Genomic DNA, 20,836 nt, shown 5'->3' with positions numbered 1-20,836 from the left:
GGAGCTTCATCAAGGTCTCCCATGTGGGTGGCAAGGGCCCAAGCACGTGGGCCATCTTCTACTGCTTTCTCAGACACATCAGCTGGATCACAAGTGGAACAGCTGGGAGCCGGCATTGTGGCAAAACAGGTAAAGCCACTGCTTGCAATGCCAGCATCCCATATGGTCGCTGGTTTGTGTCCCAGCTACTCTACTTCCAGTCCAGCTCCCTACTAATGGAATGGGAGAGCAACAGAGTATGGCCCAAGTGCTTGGGCCCCAGCTGCCCACACAGGAGACCTGGAAGAAATTCCTGACTCGTAGCTTCTTGCCTGTCCCAGTCCTGGCCATTGTAGCCATCTGGGAAGTGAACTAGCAGATGGAATTCTCTCTATCTCCCTCTTCTCCCCCATACCGCCCCCGCCCCCCAGTCTCTCCGTCTCTCTATAATTCTGACTCTAAAATAAATAAATAAATATTTTTTAAAAAGTAGAACAGCCAGGACCTGGGACTTGACCTGGTCACGTCACAGGTGGCAGCTTATTCTGTGCCACAATGGCAACCTCCCAGAGCCGTGTTTTGAACATTCTCCTGTGCACACTCTCACCATTTCTTTGTCTTTCACTTGTGTTTTAGGAGGGCCAAATATGTGGGCTATCACCTCTGAAGAACGGACTAAGCATGACAAGCAGTTTGACAACCTCAAACCTTCAGGAGGTTACATAACAGGTTTGTATTAATAAGTTTTTGTTTTATTTATAAATTATGCTCCTTTTCATAGAATGTCTTATTGTTACTTTTTTTAATAAAATTCATTTGAAAGGTTATAGACAGTGAGAGAGAGAGAAAGGTCTTCCCTCTGTTGGTTCATTCCCCAAGTGGCCACCATGGCCGGCGCTGTGCCGATCCGAAGCCAGGAGCCAGGTGCTTCCTCCTGGTCTCCCATGCAGGTGCAGGGGCCCAAACACCTGGGCCCAAGCACCTCCACTGTCCTCCCAGGCCACAGCAGAGAGCTGGACTGGAAGAGGAGCAACCAGGACTAGAACCCAGCACCCATATGGGATGCTGGCGCCACAGGCGGAGGATTAATCAAGTGAGCCACGGTGCCGGCCCTGTTGCTTTTAATTGGACTGCCATCAAATTTGTTGTTTACCCATTGTGTCCCATCATTCTATATATTGGGGAGGATACCTATAAAAACTAAAACTGAGCAGTAAATATATTACTTATGATAACTTTGAGATAAATAATATGTTGTTGAAATATTTGCAGAATTGAAAATTTGGAACTCAATGGGTTAAGTGATAAAATTCATATCTATCAGAATTCTAACACTTAAAACATAATAGTAACTTTCTATTTTTCCTGGAACTATGTTTTTAAAGATTGATTAATTAATTCAAAAGGCAGAGGAACAGAGAGGGAGAGGGAGAGGGAGAAGGGGAAAGGAAGGGAGAAAATACAGGGGAAGAGAGAGAGAGATCTTCTATCCTCTTCTTCACTCCCCAGAGGTCTGCAACAGCCAGATCTGGGCCAGGCTGAAGTCAGGAGCTAGGAACTTCATCCTGGTCTCCCATATGAGTGCAGAGACCATGGACTTGTGCCTTCCCCGGTACATCAGCTGGAAGTTCAATGGGAAGCAGAGTAGTTGGGATCAAACTCGCACTCTGATTGGGATGCCAGCATCTCAGGTGGCCCCGTAACCCACTGCACCATACACTGGCTTTCTAGAACTATCTTAATTGGTTTTAGGTTTGGCATAGAGAAAGATCTTTTTCTGAATACTAAATGATAGCCAAGAATTTCTGTTCGTCTAGTTTCACATGTTAACATTATATCTAGAATGTTTTTTATTTATTTCTGAGATCAGTTTCCTGGAAAATAATCTAGAATTCTTACCCTTAAATGTATTTTCATAAAGCTAGCCTCTCTGTCTCTGAGCCTGTACCAAGCATTTACTGTTGATGCCAGCCCTTGTTTTGCAGAAGGACCTCCAGAGCCAAAGGAAGGAAATTTAGATGTGTCTTTGAAATTTTTTTCTCTAAGGCACCTTAGTACTTTATATGCTGCTGTTTATACAATTACACCTAAACTCATCAAATTTGTACTATGCCCTGTGCTATGCTAAATATATTTTATTTATTCTTTACAACAGTTCTGTGAGGTAGGTACTGTTGTGTGTTTGTGTGTGTGTGTGTGTGTCTGTGTACACACATCTATGGTGAACTTGAAACTTAGACATGTTATATAACTTGCCTAAGATTATAAAGTATTGGTTTGGGCTTTGAAACTATTCAGCCTGACTTTGGAATCCTTCCTCTTAGCCATTACAGTTTTATGTTATTTACGTGCTCCTGTAGTAACTGCCCTACCTGATAGCAGGATTTGATGACACCGCTTACAGGTTAATAGCAGTCTACTGCTGCTGTTCATGGGTGCAGAAGACCCAACATTCCCTAGTTAGAGACACTGGACTTTGTTATCAATAGCACAGCCAACACCATGAGCATCAGCATGTTTCTTTTTGCTTCATTTGTTCCCTCTGGACCACAAGGACGATGCAGAGAGCCCAGAGGATACTATACTTGCTATGGTTGTGTTCCAGGAGAAGAACACTGAGCTTGGGGAACCTGCCAGTCAGTAAAGCAAGTTTGTTTTTTGTCCCATTGGATAACAGTGTATCATTCCTCAAGATTGCTCACTGCAAGCCCAATTCTGAAAAATGATCCAGGCAGAGGACAATTGGGGTGTTGCATTCTTGGCATACAAAGCAGGACGTGCAGGAATGTGAAGAAACCCATGGTGGGAGAGGGAGAGAGGGAGAGGGAGGAGGAGAAAGAGATCTTCTGTTTGCTATGCTAGTTCATTCCCCAAATGACTGCAACAGCCTGGTCTTTCCTGATTGCTGCTTTTTATATACATAGAACTCTATTATAGCATAGAATTTTTTTTTTTTTTTGACAGGCAGAGTGGACAGTGAGAGAGAGAGAGTCAGAGAGAAAGGTCTTCCTTTTTGCTGTTGGTTCACCCTCCAATGGCCGCTGCGGCCGGCGCATGGTGCTGATCCGAAGCCAGGAGCCAGGTGCTTCTCCTGGTCTCCCATGCGGGTGCAGGGCCCAAGCACTTGGGCCATCCTCCACTGCACTCCCGGGCCATAGCAGAGAGCTGGCCTGGAAGAGGGGCAACCAGGACAGAATCCGGCACCCCAACCGGGACAAGAACCCGGTGTGCCGGCACCACAAGGCGGAGGATTAGCCTGTTAAGCCATGGCGCCGGCCAAGCATAGAATTTTTAATGATAAGTTTTATTAAATAGTATATTGTCAAGTAAGATTTCCCAACTGTGGGAAAACTCAGATGAATAATATATTCTTCTATCACTGATTCGTGTGTAATATAACTTCAGTTGTGACTTTTGTTGTTTTATTTTTATTTTTTTCATTTTCAATTATCTTTATATACAGAAGATCGATTCAGTATATATTAAGTAAAGATTTCATCAGTTTGCACCCACACAGAAACACAAAGTGTAAAAGTACTGTTTCAGTGCTAGTTATAGCATTACTTCACATTGGACAACACATTAAGGACAGATCTCACATGAGAAGTAAGTACACAGTGACTCCTGTTGTTGACTTAACAATTTGACACTCTTGTTTATGGCATCAGTAATCCTAGGCTCTAGTCATGAGTTGCCAAGGCTATGGAAGCCTTTTGGGTTTGCCGACTTCGATCTTATTCCGACAGGGTCATAGTCAAAGTGGAAGTTCTCTCCTCCCTTCAGAGAAAGGTACCTCCTTCTTTGATGGCCCCGTTCTTTCCACTGGGATCTCACTCGCAGAGATCTTTCATTTAGGTCTTCTTTTTTTTTTTTCCCCCCCAGAGTGTCTTGGCTTTCCATGCCTAAAATACTCTCATGGGCTCTTCAGCCAGATCTGAATGCCTTAAGGGCTGATTCTGAGGCCAGAGTGCTGTTTAGGACATCTGCCATTCTATGAGTCTGCTGTGTATCCCACTTTCCATGTTGGATCGTTCTCTCCCTTTTTGATTCTGTCAGTTAGTATTCACAGACACTAGTCTTGTTTGTGTGATCCCTTTGACTCTTAGACCTATCAGTGTGATCAATTGTGAACTGAAGTTGATCACTTGGACTAGTGAGATGGCATTGGTACATGCCACCTTGATGGGATTGTATTGGAATCCCCTGGCACGTTTCTAACTCCACCATTTGGGGCAAGTCTGATTGAGCATGACCCAAATTGTACATCTCCTCCCTCCCTTTTTCTCACTCTTACATTTAACAGGAATCACTTTTCAGTTAAAATTTAAACACCTAAGAATAATTGTGTGTTAATTACAGAGTTAAACCAATAGTATTAACTAGAACCAAAAAAATACTAAAATGGATAAAGTATTACATTGTACATCAACAGTCAGGACAAGAGCTGATTAAATCACTGTTTCTCATAGTGTCCATTTCACTTCAACAGGTTTTCCCTTTGGTGCTCAGTTGTCGCCGATCAGGGAGAACATATGATATTTGTCTCTGAGGGACTGGCTTAATTCACTCAGCATGATGTTTTCCAGATTCCTCCATCTTGTTGCAAATGACTGGATTTCATTGTTTTTGACTGCTGTATAGTATTCTATAGAGTACATGTCCCATAATTTCTTTATCCAGTCTACTGTTGATGGGCATTTGGATTGGTTCCAGGTCTCAACTATTGTGAATTGAGCTGCAATAAACATTAATGTGTAGACAGCTTTTTTGTTTGCCAATTTAATTTCCTTTGGGTAAATTCCAAGGAGTGGGATGGCTGGGTTGTATGGTAGGGTTATATTCAGGTTTCTGAGGAATCTCCAGACTGACTTCCATAGTGGCTTAACCAGTTTGCATTCCCACCAACAGTGGGTTAGTGTCCCTTTTTCCCCACATCCTCTCCAGCATCTGTTGTTGGTAGATTTCTGAATGTGAGCCATTCTCACCGGGGTGAGGTGAAACCTCATTGTGGTTTTGATTTGCATTTCTCTGATTGCTAGTGATCTTGAACATTTTTTCATGTGTCTGTTGGCCCTTTGGATTTCCTCTTTTGAAAAATGTCTATTGAGGTCCTTGGCCCATCTCTTTAGTGGGTTGTTTGTTTTCATGTTGTGGAGTTTCTTGATTTCTTTGTAGATTCTGGTTATCAACCCTTTATCTGTTGCATAGTTTGCAAATATTTTTTTTCCCATTCTGTCGGTTGCCTCTTCACTTTCCTGACTATTTCTTTTGAAGTACAGAAACTTCTCAATTTGATGCAATCCCAAATGTTAATTTTGGCTTTGACTGCCTGTGCTTCTGGGGTCTTTTCCAAGAAGTCTTTGCCAGTACCTATATCTTGCAGGGTTTCTCCAATGCTCTCTAATAATTTGATGGTTTCGGGTCGTAGATTTAAGTCTTTAATCCATGTTGAGTGAATTTTTGTGTAAGGTGAAAGGTAGGGATCTTGCTTCATGCTTCTGCATGTGGAAATCCAATTTTCCCAGCACCATTTATTGAATAGACTATCCTTACTCCAGGGATTGGTTTTGGATCCTTGATCAAATATAAGTTGGCTGTAGATATTTGGATTGATTTCTCATGTCTCTATTCTGTTCCATTGGTCTATCCATCTGTTTCTGTACCAGTACCATGCTGTTTTGATAACAACTGCCCTGTAGTATGTCCTGAAATCTGGTATTGTGATGCCTCCGGCTTTGTTTTTGTTGTACAAGATTGCTTTAGCTATTCGAGGTCTCCTGTGTCTCCATATAAATTTCAGCATCATTTTTTCCAGATCTGAGAAGAATGTCTTCGGTATCTTGATTGGTATTGCATTGAATGTATAAATTGCTTTTGGGAGAATGGACATTTTGATGATATTGATTCTTCCAATCCATGAGCATGGAAGATTTTTCCATTTTTTGGTATCCTCTTCTATTTCTTTCTTTAAGGTTTTGTAATTTTCATCGTAGAGATCTTTAACGTCCTTGGTTAAGTTTATTCCAAGGTATTTGGTTGTTTTCGTAGCTATTTTGAATGGGATTGATCTTAGAAGTTCTTCCTCAGCTGTGGCATTGCCTGTGTATACAAAGGCTGTTGATTTTTGTGCATTGATTTTATATCCTGCTACTTTGCCAAACTCTTCTATGAGTTCCAATAGTCTCTTAGTAGAGTTCTTTGGGTCCCCTAAATAAAGAATCCTATCATCTGCAAAGGGGGATAGTTTGAGTTCTTCCTTCCCAATTTGTATCCCTTTGATTTCTTTTTCTTGCCTAATAGCTCTGGCTAAAACTTCCAGAACTATATTGAATAGCAGTGTTGAGAGTGGGCATCCCTGTCTAGTACCAGATCTCAGTGGAAATGCTTCCAACTTTTCCCCATTCAATAGGATGTTGGCCGTGGGTTTTTCATAAATTGCTTTGATTGTATTGAAGAATGTTCCTTCCATACCCAGTTTGCTTAGAGTTTTCATCATGAAAGGGTGTTGTATTTTTTTTTTCTTTTTCTTTCTTTTTCTTTTTTTTTTTTTTTTTTTTTTTTTTTTTTTTGACAGGCAGAGTGGATAGTGAGAGAGAGAGAGAGAAAGGTCTTCCTTTTTGCCGTTGGTTCACCCTCCAATGGTCACTGCGGCCAGCGCATCTCGCTGATCCGAAGCCAGGAGCCAGGTGCTTCTCCTGGTCTCCCATGCGGGTGCAGGGCCCAAGCACTTGGGCCATCCTCCACTGCCTTCCCGGGCCATAGCAGAGAGCTGGCCTGGAAGAGGGGCAACCGGGATAGAATCCGGCACCCCAACCGGGACTAGAACCTGGTGTGCTGGCGCCGCAAGGCGGAGGATTAGCCTGTTAAGCCACGGCGCCGGCCAGGGTGTTGTATTTTATCAAAAGCTTTCTCTGCGTCTATTGAGATAATCATATGGTTTTTCTTCTGCAGTCTGTTAATGTGGTGTATCACATTGATTGTTTTGTGAACATTGAATCATCCCTGCATACCAGGGATAAATCCCACTTGGTCTGGGTGGATGATCTTTCTGATGTGTTGTTGCATTCTATTGGCCAGAATTTTATTGAGGATTTTTGCATCTATGTTCATCAGGGATATTGGTCTGTAATTCTCTTTCAATGTTGCATCTTTTTCCGGCTTAGGAATTAAGGTGGTGCTGGCTTCATAGAAAGAATTTGGGAGGATTCCCTCTTTTTCGATTGTTCTGAATAGTTTGAGAAGAATTGGAGTGAGTTCTTTTTTAAATGTCTGGTAGAATTCAGCAGTGAATCCATCTGGTCCTGGGCTTTTCTTTGTTGGGAGGGCCTTTATTACTGTTTCAATTTTCTGTCTCTGTTATGGGTCTGTTTAGGTTTTCTATGTCTTCCTGGTTCAATTTAGGTAGGTTGCATGTGTCCAGGAATCTATCCATTTCTGATAGATTTCCCTGTTTGCTGGCATACAAGTCCTTGTAGTAATTTCTGATGATTCTTTTTATTTCTGTGGTGTCTGTTATGTTTCTTTTTTCTTCTTAGATTTTATTGATTTGGGTCTTTTCTTTTTTTAGTTAGTTGGGCCAATGGGGTGTCAGTTTTGTTTATTTTTTCAAAAAGCAGCTCCTCGTTCGGCTGATTTTTTTGTAATTTTTTTTTTTATTCAATCCTGTTGATTTCTTCTCTGATTTTAATTATTTCTCTTCTCCTAATAGATTTGGGTCTGGTTTGCTGCAGATTTTCTAGATCCTTGAGATGACTTGAAAGCTCATCTATTTGGTGCCTTTCCAATTTCTTGATGTAGGCCCCTATTGATATAAACTTTCCTCTTAACACTGCTTTTGCTGTATCCCATAAGTTTTGGTATGTTGTGCTGTTATGCTCATTTACTTCCAGAAAATTTTTGATTTTTCTTTTAATTTCTTCTATGACCCATTGTTCATTCAGGAGCATGTTGTTCAATCTCCATGTTTGCATATGCTCTAGGGATTCCTGAGTTGCTAATTTCCAACTTCATTCCTTTATGGTCTGAGAAGCTGCATCGTGTGATTCTAATTCTTTTGAATTTGCTGAGACTTGCTTTGTGGCCTAGTATGTGGTCAATCCTAGAGAAGGTTCCATGTACTGCTGAGAAGAATGTAAATGCTTTATGTGTAGGATGAAAAGTTCTGTAGATATCTGTTAGATCCATTTGGGCTATAGTGTCATTTAAATCTTCTGTCTCCTTGTTGATCTTCTGTCCTGTTGATCTGTTTCTGAGAGTGGAGTACTGAAGTCCCCCAGTACTACTGTATTGGGGTCTAAGTCTCCCTTTAAGTCCCTTAACAAATCTTTTAAATAGACCGGTGCCCTGTAATTAGGTGCATATACATTGATAATCATTTTATCTTCCTGTTAAATTGATCCCTTAATCATTATCTAGTGCCCTTCTTTGTCTCTCTTAACAGTTTTTGTGTTAAAGTTTATGTTGTCTGATATTAAGATGGCTACACGTGTTCTTTTTTCATTTCTGTTGGCATGGTATATCTTTTTCCAGCCTTTCACTTTTAGTCTGTATGTATCTTTGTTGGAAAGATGTGTTTCTTGTAAGCAGCAAATAGATGGGTTTTGTTCCTTAACCCAATCAGCCAATCTGTGTCTTTTAACTGGACAGTTCAGGCCATTAACGTTCAATGTGACTATTGATAAGTAGTAACTTTGCCCTGCCATTTGCCAAAGATATTTTCTAATATATGTTTTGAACTTCCTGTGATCTTTTGCTGTGAGGTTTCCTTCCTTTACCTTCTTTCATATTGATGACTGTGTTTCTGTGTTTCTGTGTGTAACACATCTTTAAGCATCTTTTTGCAGGGCTGGATGAGTGGCGACAAATTCTTTAAATTTCTGTTTGCTGTGAAAGGTCTTTATTTCACCTTCATTCACAAATGAGAGCTTTGCAGGATATAATATTCTGGGCTGGCAGTTTTTCTCTCTTAGTACCTGGGCTATATCTCAGCGTTCCCTCCTAGCTTGTAGGGTTTCTGATGAGACATCAGCTGTGAGTCTAATTGGAGATCCTCTGAGAGTAATCTGACGTTTGTCTCTTGCACATTTTAGGATCTTTTCTTTGTGTTTCACTGTGGTGAGTTTAATTACAACGTGTCGTGGTAAGGATCTCTTTTGGTCATGTTTATTAGGGGTTCTATGAGCTTCCTGTACTAGGATGTCTCTGTCCTTTTCCAAACGTGGGAAATTTTCTGCTAGTATCTCACTAAAAAGGCCTTCTAATCCTTTCTCCCTTTCCATGCCTTCAGGAACTCCTAGAACCCGAATGTTGGGTTTTTTAATAGTATCCTGTAGATTCCCGACAATATTTTTTAGATTTCTAATTTCCTCTTTTCTTTGGTTTGGATGTATACTTTCCTGTTCTCTGTCTTCTAAGTCCGATATTCTCTCTTCTGCTTCACCCATTCTGTTTTTAAGGCTCTCTAATGTGTTTGTCATTTGATCTATTGAATTCTTCATTTCATTATGATTTCTCATCACTATCACAGTTTCATGTTCTACTAGTTGCTTCATTTCATTTTGATTCCTCCTTAATATTTCATTTTCACGAGAGAGATTTTCTATCTTGTCCACTAAGGATTTCTGTAGTTCAAGAATTTGTTTTTGAGAACTTCTTAATGTTCTTATCCATTTTTTTGAGATCCGCTTCTTGCATTTCTTCTATCTCATCATCTTCATAATCTTGAATTGGGGTGTCTTTTTCATTTGGGGGCATCATAGTGTCTTCCTTGTTCTTGTTACCTTGGTTTCTGCGTTTCTTTGACATTGTGGAGATATTCTTTGGTTTCTTCACTGTGGTGTTTTTTTCTCCTTATACTATGATTCTAGATTAAGTGGACTGTCTGCTTATGATGGATCCTTAGAGGCTGTGATGGGTGTGGCCAGAGAGCTCTGTTTGGTTCTTCAGCGTTAAGGGTGTGCCAAAGGTGACTCACCCAGATTGTTCTCTCTCTCCCTCACTGGCTCTCTCTTTTTTTTTTTTTTTTTTTTTTTTGACTCAGTTGGGAAGTAATTCCGCACAGATGAGTGGAATTGAGGGTAGTTGATGTATGAAATCTGACCCCTGTGGGTATTCGTCTGCTCTATCCCTGGGACCACACAAAGAGTTTATGCAGCCCTCAGTGTGGTCTCAAATTTCTCTGCAGTCTCTCACTGGGTTGCCAAGGTTACCGAGTTTGTGTACTCTGTGAGTTCTCTCGCTCCCCGTCAGATTTTCACAGTCTCAGTTCGTTAGCTCCACACTTTCAGTAGGTCCTAACCTCCTGTTATTTCTCCCCACCAGAGTCAGGTTTTTCTGCTTGGCTAATGGCGGGTGCCACTTTACATATGTAAAATGGCACCTGCTCTTTGTCTTGCTCGGCTTTGTAAGGTGAGTGCAGAGAGAGGCTAGTGTCCGTGCCGGTTCCCCTTATTTATTCGTTTTTTTTTCTCTCCTACAGTCAGCCTGGTGAACTTTCCCCCGTGGGGCTTCAGGCCTCGTTCCCTCTAGGCTCTTTCTGCCTTTCCCCGCCAATGTCTCAGGTTACTGAGATTTTTGTCTCACCTCCCCTTCCAGTGCTGGTGCGCAGACTCTGCAGCTGGGTTTCCATGTGATGGGCGACCTTGCTCTCCCTGTAGGTCCTCCGTGTCACATCTACTAGATCCGGAAGAGTTTCCTCTGCAATTTTTTCCTGAGCCTTTTCCTGAGGCTACAGTAACTCCACTTTTATTAAACTATCTTTTCCCGGACTATCGGTGCGCCATCTTGGCTCCCTCTGACTTTTGTTGTTTTAAAACATCATTGTCAGGGGCTGATGCTGTGGTGCAGTAGGTTAATCCTCTGCTTGTGGCGCTGGCATCCTATATAGGTACTGGTTTATGTCCTGGCTGCTCCTCTTCCAATCCAGCTTTCTGCTATGGCCTAGGAAAGCAGTAGAAGTTGGCCCAAGTGCTTGGGCCCTTGGACCCATGTGGGAGACACAGAAGAAGTTTCTGGCTCATGGCTTTGGATTGGCGCTGCTCCAGCTGTTGCAGTCATTTGGGGAGTGAACCAGCGGAAGGAAGATCTTTCTCTTTGTCTCTCCCTCTCACTGTTTGTAACTCTACCTCTCAAATAAATAAATAAATAAATAAAATCTTAAAAAAAAAAATCATTGTCTAGGGCCAATGTGACATAGTGGGTAAAGCTGCCATTTGCAATGCCAGCATCCCATACAGGCGCTAGTTCAAGTCCTAAATGCTCCACTTCCTATCCAGCTCCTTGCTAATGTAGTTGGGAAAACAGTGGAAGATGGCCCAAGTTCTTGGGCCCCTGTGCCCATGTGTGAGACTGGGAAGAAGCTCCTGGCTCACGGCTTTGAATGGGTGCAGCTCCAGCTGTTGTGGCCATCTGGGGAGTAAACCAGCAGATGGAGGATCTCTCTCTTTCTGTCTCTCTAATTCTGCCTTTCAAATAAATTTTAAAAAAACTTTTAAAAAATCTACCTTTTATTAAAGTAATGTAAATGATTATATCTGTTTATTATTTAATAATTAGAATTAAAATTATAATAAATCAGTAACTTTCCCCCATTATCACTATCCAGAGGCATTGGAATAATTCCATTTACTAATGTGCTGCTTGGTTTTTGTTTCTGTTCCCTCAGGTGATCAAGCCCGTACTTTTTTCTTACAGTCAGGTCTGCCAGCTCCTGTTTTAGCTGAAATATGGTAAAGTGTTTTCTTTTTAAAAGTTCTGATTGTCTGTTGATTTTTTATAATTCAACATTAATAGAATTGTTTTTAGTTGTACTCTTGTAGCTAAATAAGAATATTTCCTCTGTTTCTGAAAAATAAATTCTATTGAGCTAATTGTGAAAAATAATTGGAGTTTTATTCTGTAGGACAATTTTGGGAAGAAGATGTATAAATTATCACTGAGGAACATTTCTTTATAATTTGGCAGGGTCTCAAAATCTTCTATTATTTTGTTTATATTATTATCTATAATTCTAAAATTAGCCCTCCCTTCCTTTGTAACTGCTTTACAGACATTATTCCCTGTAGTACTTGAGATTTTGTTTTTTTATGTTTGTACAATTAATAACAAAACTTACCTCTTTTTTCTTCCCACTTGGAATATCCCCATGCCTGGCAAAGAGCCAGGAACATAGCAGGCATTCAGTAATATTTGAACAAATGAGTAAAATAAAGTTAGAATTCTTATACTCTTAAATAATTTCTGTCTACACTAGGTTCTATATAGACAGGCAGAGTTTATTGGATGCCATCGTGTAAATGTCAACCTCAAAAGTAATGTTGGTTTTCTTATAACAACTCCAGATACCAATCTACCCACCTCTTGTTCTTTTAGGGCTTTGTCAGATCTGAACAAGGATGGGAAGATGGATCAGCAGGAGTTCTCCATAGCCATGAAACTCATCAAACTGAAGCTTCAAGGCCAACAGTTGCCCGTGGTTCTCCCTCCTATTATGAAACAACCTCCAATGTTCTCTCCTTTAATTTCTGCTCGTTTTGGTATGTGTTTATTAATTTAATTCCTTTATTTGATAGTTAAACTTGATTTCTATGAATAATATTTGGGGTTTAGAAGAGGGTTTGTCAGCACAAAATGACAGTCTTCACACTCTAAGCTAATTTTCATGTCTGAGATAGTATTTTTTTTTTTAAAGATTTATCTATTTATTTGAAAGTCAGAGTTACACAGAGAGAGGAGAGGCAGAGAGAGTTCTTCCATCCGATGGTTCGCTCCCCAGTTGGCTGCAACGGCCGGAGCTGCGCTGATCCAAAGCCAGGAGTCAGGAGCTTCTTCTGGGTCTCCTACACGGGTGCAGGGGCCCAAAGACTTGGGCCATCTTGTACTGCTTTCCCAGGCAATAGCAGAGAGCTGGATTGGAAGTGGAGCATCTGGGATTGAAACCGGCACCCATATGGCATGCTGCACCACAGCGCCAGCCCCCTGAGATAGTATTTTTTTTAAATAGTATTTATTTATTTATTTATTTGAAAGTCAGAGTTACATAGAGAGAGGGAGAGAATGAGATCGTCTATCTGCTAGTTCTTTCCCCAAATGGCTGCAATGGCTGGAGCTGAGTCAATTCGAAGCCAGGAGCCAGGAGTTTCTTCTGGGTCTCCCATGTGGGTGCAGGGCCCCAAGAACTTGGGCCATCTTCCACTGCTTTTCCAGGCCATAGCAGAGAGCTGGATCAGAAGTGGAACAGCCAGGACTTGAACCAGTGCCCATGTGGGATGCCAGCATCACAACCTGCTGCGCCACAGCGCCAGCTCCCTGAGATACTTAATACTGTCATAGCTAGGGTGTCGTGTGTTCTGGATTTCCAGGCACAGTTCTGGTTCATGCCTCTTCCCTCGACATCAGGTCCAGTTTGTGTCATCTTCCACAACTCCCAATTGAGTTATAAGTTATATAGTCCCCCTAGTTATGGCCAGTCTTAAATACAAAGGTAATGTACAAAGTTTGTGGAGAAATGTAGTTAAATGATCATTTTAGGAGAATGCGTTTGGCTTGGTGGTTAAGATGCCCTCACCTAAGAGTATCTGAGTTCGATACCTGACTCCAGCCCCTGATTCCAGCTTCCTGTAAATGCAGGCCCTGGGAGGCAGTAGTGATGGTTTAAGCCATCGGGATTCGACCATCTGTGTGAGAGACTTGCATTGAGTTCCTGGCTCCTGGCTTCGTTGTGGGCAGTTTGGTTATTGAATTAAAAATTGTTGTGCCTGAATAAATCTACCTTTTAATCCCATTTTCCACTTATGGAAAAAACCTTGCACTATTAGTTTTTTGTGAGTAACATAGAAAAAATTGAAAAAATTTAAACTCACTTGAAATGGTTTCGGCCGGCACCGTGGCTCAACAGGCTAATCCTTCACCTTGCGGCGCTGGCACACCGGGTTCTTGTCCCGGTTGGGGCGCCGGATTCTGTCCCGGTTGCCCCTCTTCCAGGCCAGCTCTCTGCTATGGCCCGGGAGTGCAGTGGAGGATGGCCCAAGTCCTTGGGCCCTGCACCCGCATGGGAGAGACCAGGAGAAGCACCTGGCTCCTGGCTTCGGATCAGCACCATGCGCCAGCCGCAGTGGCCATTGGAGGGTGAACCAACGGCAAAAGGAAGACCTTTCTCTCTGTCTCTCTCTCTCACTATCCACTCTGCCTGTCAAAAAAAAAAAAAAAAAAAAAAGAAATGGTTTCATTTGGGAGTAATTTAAAATTATGTGTAAATAGAGATTTCTTTAATTCAAAGGTTAATTGGCCAGCTATGTTTAGGGCCCAACATTGCAGACTATATACTAATTAATTTACATATTCCTCATAGATAACCAGCTGATACATTTTCTATTTTGATTAGTCAATTCATATAATTATGTGCAAGAAGCACTCATTTTAAATGATATCTCTATATATATGAAACATGTTCTTTCACTCCAGATGCTAGATTTTACGACTCAAAATTCTTTCACCATTGCAATGAATGAGCTCTAGAGATAAATACCAAATCATTGTTTGATCTTATGTTCATATTGTACTTGGTATTCTGCAGTTAATAAAGGAATGAAAGTCACCACTTTGTTCCTTTAAAGAAATGTCTTTATGTTCAAAGAAATGTTATGTACAAGAAAAGTGAACTGTTTGGCATGCTTTCTTGGAAATAATTAATATGCATGAACGGGCCTCCAAAATACTCATTAAAACCCTTTCTGTTTGTTTATTTGGAGAATGTGTGTACATGTTAGATAACTTAGCAGCGCTGCATTTATTAACCTTGTACAAAATCTCACATTTGGCCAGGTAATACCGTCTCCCTTTGAGGATACTAATATTTAATTGAAAAAGGCTGCTTAGTTTTTTCCTGATGAGAGAAGAGAATCTTTAACTCCTTAACTTCTTAGTTCATACAGGTTAGAATATCAGTATTAAAAGCAGCTGTTTACCTCCCGCACTGCTGGGTCAATACTGCATTAGTGACTTTTTTTTTTTTTGGACAGGCAGAGTTTAGACAAAGAGAGAGAGAGAGAAAGGTCTTCCTTTCTTTCATTGGTTCACCCCCAAGTGGCCGCTGTGGCTGGCGCACCATGCTGATCCGAAGCCGGGAGCCAGGTGCTTCTTCCTGGTCTCCCACGTGGGTGCAAGACCCAAGCACTTGGGCCATCCTCCACTGCCCTCCCGGGCCACAGCAGAGAGCTGGACAGGAAGAGGAGCGACAGGGACAGAATCCGGCGCTCCGACTGGGACTAGAACCCGGTGTGCCGGCACCGCAGGTGGAGGATTAGCCTATTGAGCCACGGCGCCAGCCGCATTAGTGACTTTTTAAGGATAGTTTGTCCATGATGTTCTATAAACATTGAGTCTGCTCGATATCCTATAAACTTGGGTTTGGGTGTGTGTTTAATAATTAATTGACGAGCATGAGGAAATATGTTTTCTTTCGTCCTTAGGGATGGGAAGCATGCCCAATCTGTCCATTCCTCAATCATTGCCTCCAGTTGCACCCATGGCAACACCCTTGTCCTCTGCAACTCCAGGGACCAGCCTTCCTCCTCTAATGATGCCTGCTCCCCTAGTGCCTTCCGTTAGCACATCGTCATTACCAAATGGAACCCCTAGCCTCATTCAGCCTTTATCCATTCCTTATTCATCCTCAAGTAAGTACTTTGTGTCTACTGACTCAATATTTCATGTGAAAAGAAGACACTTTTATATTTGTATCCAAAGGGATACACATTTCCTTTGTACTTTCAGTATTGTTTAGTGTGAACCTTTTCCTGGTTCTTTCTTCTTCTGTTTTTGTTTTTGTTTTTAGCATTGCCTCATACATCATCTTACAGTCTGATGATGGGAGGATTTGCTGGTGCTACCATACAGAAGGCCCAGTCTCTGATTGACTTAGGATCCAGCAGGTATGAACATTTAACACAACAACATATGCTTCAATAAGGAGTCGTAAGCTTTGAGCTTATCCCCATTTTACTTTGTAAAGGCCAAATATAAGTACTTAAATAAACTCACTACCTACAACTCACATAAAATAAATGTTGAATTTTTATAATTGAATGTCAGTGGTATTTTACTTTAGCAAAAGATTTATGTAAACAAAATAATCCTACTTTATTTTAATTGGTCATTTTTTTTTTTGGCTCAGTGCCAGGTACTTTTCCTTCTAAAAATGTATTTACATTTCCTAAAATGTATCATAATCATTGTACATTATTAATTTTCTTTTTGAGAAAAATCTGATTATCTGGGTAAATTTTTGAAAGCATCAAATCATTGTTCTTTACGTCTTACAAGTCATGTTACTATATTCTTCAAAGCTGTGTACAAAGAATTCGCTCTGACCCAGATAAAAAGCATTTGTATCCAGATGAGCACTCACTGACACCATGACCTTGTTTCTTCTCAACATCACTGAGGCACAGCTTACCCCTCTAAAAGATAGGGAGAGTAATGTCTTTTTAGTTTGTTGAGAGGGTTAGAAATAGTAACTGTAGAGACCCTACCACAGTACAGGGCCTGGCACTAAATAGATTCCTGCTGTATGGTAGTCCTATGGAGTTCTAGGCTTTAGATATTACTTGTTTTACTAAGAATAATTAATTGCTTAAATTTAAATGTTTTAAAAATATAAAATATGAAAGAAATTATAATATTTTATAAAATATGGTTTTTTGTATCTTTGCCTTATAAAGTTTAATTAAATGTATTTTATTTAGTAACAGAAATTTTAAATACATTTCATTGTAGCTCAACCTCCTCAACCGCATCACTCTCAGGGAACTCGCCCAAGACTGGGACCTCAGAGTGGGCAGTTCCTCAGCCTTCCAGATTAAAATACCGGCAGAAATTTAATAGTCTTGATAAAAGCATGAGTGGATACCTCTCAGGTAAGCACATACAGCTCTTAAGACTGCAGGACAACCAGAGCCTTTTATGTGGACTTCCATTGAAGAATTTTATGAATTTGTGCTTTGTAGCTAGCCCAAAGTTTTAACATCCAAAAAATTTAGTAGGTATTTGATAAACGCTCTGAGTTGTGTAGGGATTTGAAGATGGATTCAGCTCGATTGCTTGCTTCAGAGCTCCTACAGTCAAGTTGAGCATACAGGCGCACATTCAAGTGTTTAGAAAAGACCTGTCCCCAGAGATGATCAGACCTTGTCTTCTAACTTTGCAATTAACAGAGAACCTCAAGTCACAAGGGTGAATGTGTGGAACCTAGCTTCAGCTTACTTTGCTTCTGAATCCTCCTGGTTGGGCCTTTTCTCTGCCTGCATTTACTAAAACCTCAGCTGCACTAGCCCAGATGGATGCCTGTGGACCATTTGAGGCCAGGCTAGAACAGTGTCCAAGCTTTCCTAAGTGATGATAGTGAAGATTGGAATGTAAACTGAGGGTAAGAGGCAAGAAGAGTTTGCACCTCTTAATTCCTCTCCTCCCTCTTCACTCAGCAAGAAAGTATTATTTAGGACAGAGTAAAACAGTGTTTGAAAATAATGTTGCTTTTAAAGTATCAGGGAACATAGAATGAGAGGTATTAATGCTGACACGATTGTATGGCACATCTTACAGGAAGGGGACGTTTATGCTCATGAAAGCAAGAGGTAGGATTTGAACAGATACTGACTGAAGATGGTGACATTTTGAAGATGACAGAGAAGAAATTCTAAGTGCACAAAGTACATTGCATGACTGAAGATGGAAAGTAGTCTATGAACTAGGAGTACGGGGTCACCAGCTCTGCAGTGGGGCAAGGGCACACTAAACTTTTGGAATTGATTAGACAAAGAAAAATCTATTCTCTTTTCTTTAAGATACATAATTATGTAATACACTACCTCCTACAGAGTAGCACAGAAGAAAAGTCAAGGAATAAGATAGCTTAAAGGTGTTTAATGATGACCTAGTTCTTAAAGTGTGTGGAAGGTTCTCGGGGGGCTGTTTTATTTACTTCAGAACTTACATATGCACTAGGATTTCCTGTAGTTTTATTAAATTATATGCATGTACTATACTGTTAAACCTCTTCTTTTTACATGTCTGAGTTGACAAGTGTATTACCATCAGCGGTGTTTTGCACTGTGTGTTCGTTTTACTGGCAGTGGTAGTTACTGGGGCCGGTGCTGTGACATAGGCAAGTTAAGCTGCCATCTGCAGCACCAGTTTCCCATATGGGTGCCGGTTCTAGTTCTGGCTACTCCACTTCCAATTCAGCTCCTTGCTAATGCACCTGGGCAAGGAGCAGAGGACGACCCAAGTGCCTGGGCCCCTGTACCCACATAGGAGACCTGGAGGAAGCTCCTGGCTCCTAGCTTTAGCTTGGCCCAGCTCCAGCCATTGTGGCCATCTGGAGAGTGACCAGCAGATGAAAGATGTCTCTTTCTCTCTTTGTAACTCTGTCTTCCAAATAAATAAAATAAAAACTTTAAAAAAAGAAAAAGGTAGTTATTGCTGGTGTTCTAAAACCGAGCATAAGCCCCAAGTATGTGAGAATGGGGCTAACCTGGACTTACACGTTTCTGTCTCAAAGAATGTAGCAGTTAGTGATCTAATTTTCTTCTCTTTGCATCTTTTTTTCTCTTCCCCTAATTCCACACTCTTTATTTAGATTGATTCATTGGCTCAGCTCCTGCCAAGATGTTTATCTTCTGAATGCTCTTAAGTACTGGAATACAGAGGAGAAAGACATGGTCCATACCTTTGCGAGCACATGGTATAGCTCACATAATCACAGTACTGGACCAGTGGTTCACAGTACTATTTAATACAGATGAGAAGCCGACTAGCTCTGAGGGACAGGGACTCACAGAAGATGATGTTTGAGGAGAACCTTAGAGGATAAGTAGACCAGCGAGTAGAGAATGGAGGAACTGGCATGCTAGACAGAGGATAGAGGCTATCCCGAGGGTTACATGTTCAAGTGAATTTTCTTCAGTAAACGTGTGCTGCTGGCTCTCTGTGGCTCTTTGTATTTTTCCGACTTTGCCTGAACACACAAAGCCTGCTGCCAATAGTCGTTTAACCACTTACATTTACTCCCTTCTTTCTCCTGCTTGCTCTATTGCCTAATGCTAAAGGATCTTCTCTAAGTTCTGTTTGTCCAGGAGCTGAAATATTAGTTACTGAACTTTCCCTCAGGTTTGAAATGTTCTTTCATTTCTCTTTATTAGAAGAAATACTCCTTTCAACACAAATACCTCCTTCAGTCTCACTTTTTACGTTAAATCTGAGGAGTAATTAGTTGAGTGAAGCTGTGAACCATTTCCAGTGTTTTTCTTTATGTATTTTCTATTAAATGGCCAGATCAAAAAATAGAATGAAAAAGATTTAAAATTCCTAAGATACAAGCATTCTGTTGCATGTTATATGCCATGGCAGCGTTGATTATCAGATCCTCTGTGTTCAGAGCTCCCTGGAACGATCAGATCGGCTGTGTTTGGTTAGCTTCGCAGGAGGAGCTGTTGCTGAGGAAGAGCTGACAGATACCCTGCTGGTGCAGTTGTTTTGGATGGGCTTTGTCTCAGGCTGTTCCCAGAATAGGGGCTCTTTTGGTACTCAAGGCTCCATCACCTGAAAGTGAGAAGTGCATACCTGCTTTACTGATACGGAGCCATCCCTCGAGAAGCCACGTGATTGCATCCATGGTCCAGAAAGCCACAGACCAGCTCACTTGGAGTGCGTGCTCCTACGAAGCAGACAAGATTTCCTGTTCTGAAATATATTCCTGGCTTTCTGCATGATCTGCCATTCCAGATCATGAAGTCTTACAAAAACATGTTGAAACACTAAGGGAAAGAAAAGAAGTTGAACAGTTTTCTATACAGAGCAAGCATTCGGTAATTGTTAGCCATTATTATCCGATGATATCACATGGCACCATAGATAGAAGAATACACTGGATTCCAACCTAATTCATTACTTTAACAAAAATTTATTAATTAGCTATTTACTAGGCCTTAGGTATGCATTATTGAATGTAGGTTTTTGTCTTCCTAGAACTTAACTAGCATGACAAGGGAATCAGGTCAATGAACAAATGTTGCCTTACAAATTGTGATATGAGAAATGAAAGAAACAGGAAATGCATTTGATGGTGGGGGTTGGAGGCAGGGAGGACCTTCCTGAAAAGATGACATTAAACTGGGTCTGCCAGGGTAAAAAGGACCCAGATGTGCAGTGCCATAGGATTGTAGGCCTGGATAATGGGGTAGAGAAGAGGCAAAGATCAAGAGTAACTTTCAGATTTCTAATTTAAGCCACAGGGCAGACAGTGATGCCATCTGTAGAAGGGAAGACTGACGGAGAAGGTTTGGGGTGAAATCAGGAAGAGGGACCATAGGTAGAAATCCAGAGAGAAGCTTTATACATAATTGGCTGGAGATCCCTTTGAAATGCATATGTGGATATTTTTGGTTGCATAGAGAAGTATAAACTCAGAGAAGCTTGGGTTAGGATTGTACATTTGGGGGTCACCAGGCTCTTGGTGCTGTTAAACCCATAGATATTATTTTAATATACAGAGAGGAAGGCGTGTCTAGGACTGGTCTTTGCGAATGTGACAGCATTTGCTGATCATTTAGAAGAGGAAGAGTAGAGACAAAAGAATCAGCAGAGAGAGATCCGAGACAGTCTTAACAAAGCCGTGTTTCAGATTGCACCAGGAGTCCAAGAAGGCCTGAGCACGTGACCTGTAATACTCTGTGCTGGTGACGTGTTCCTCTCGTCGTGCTGGGAGGACTTGCGGGAGCACTGGGTTTCCCCTCTGATTCTGCAGTTCCAACTCCTTCCGTCCAGGATTGTGATTGCTACCTGAGTGTTTGGTTTCTGGCAC

At 41.3% G+C, this 20,836-nt stretch overlaps 1 protein-coding gene across 6 annotated transcripts in view; it reads left to right on the top strand.

Annotated features, from left to right (window-relative positions):
* Positions 1 to 20,836, top strand: part of ITSN2 (intersectin 2) — a 176,263-nt gene that overhangs the window by 56,982 nt on the left and 98,445 nt on the right. For all 6 annotated transcript variants that reach the window (XM_062209048.1, XM_062209050.1, XM_062209045.1 and 3 more), the window contains exons 3-8: positions 616 to 708; positions 11,642 to 11,705; positions 12,349 to 12,512; positions 15,447 to 15,653; positions 15,812 to 15,908; positions 16,753 to 16,892. In XM_062209048.1, coding sequence (XP_062065032.1) covers positions 616 to 708; positions 11,642 to 11,705; positions 12,349 to 12,512; positions 15,447 to 15,653; positions 15,812 to 15,908; positions 16,753 to 16,892 — 765 coding nt within the window. The remainder of the gene's footprint in view (positions 1 to 615; positions 709 to 11,641; positions 11,706 to 12,348; positions 12,513 to 15,446; positions 15,654 to 15,811; positions 15,909 to 16,752; positions 16,893 to 20,836) is intronic.

This window comes from Lepus europaeus, chromosome 13 (genome assembly GCF_033115175.1).
Source record: "Lepus europaeus isolate LE1 chromosome 13, mLepTim1.pri, whole genome shotgun sequence".
Lineage (NCBI taxonomy): Eukaryota > Metazoa > Chordata > Mammalia > Lagomorpha > Leporidae > Lepus > Lepus europaeus.
Note: the sequence above shows the minus strand (reverse complement) of the source record. Positions and strands in the feature narration are given on the sequence as shown.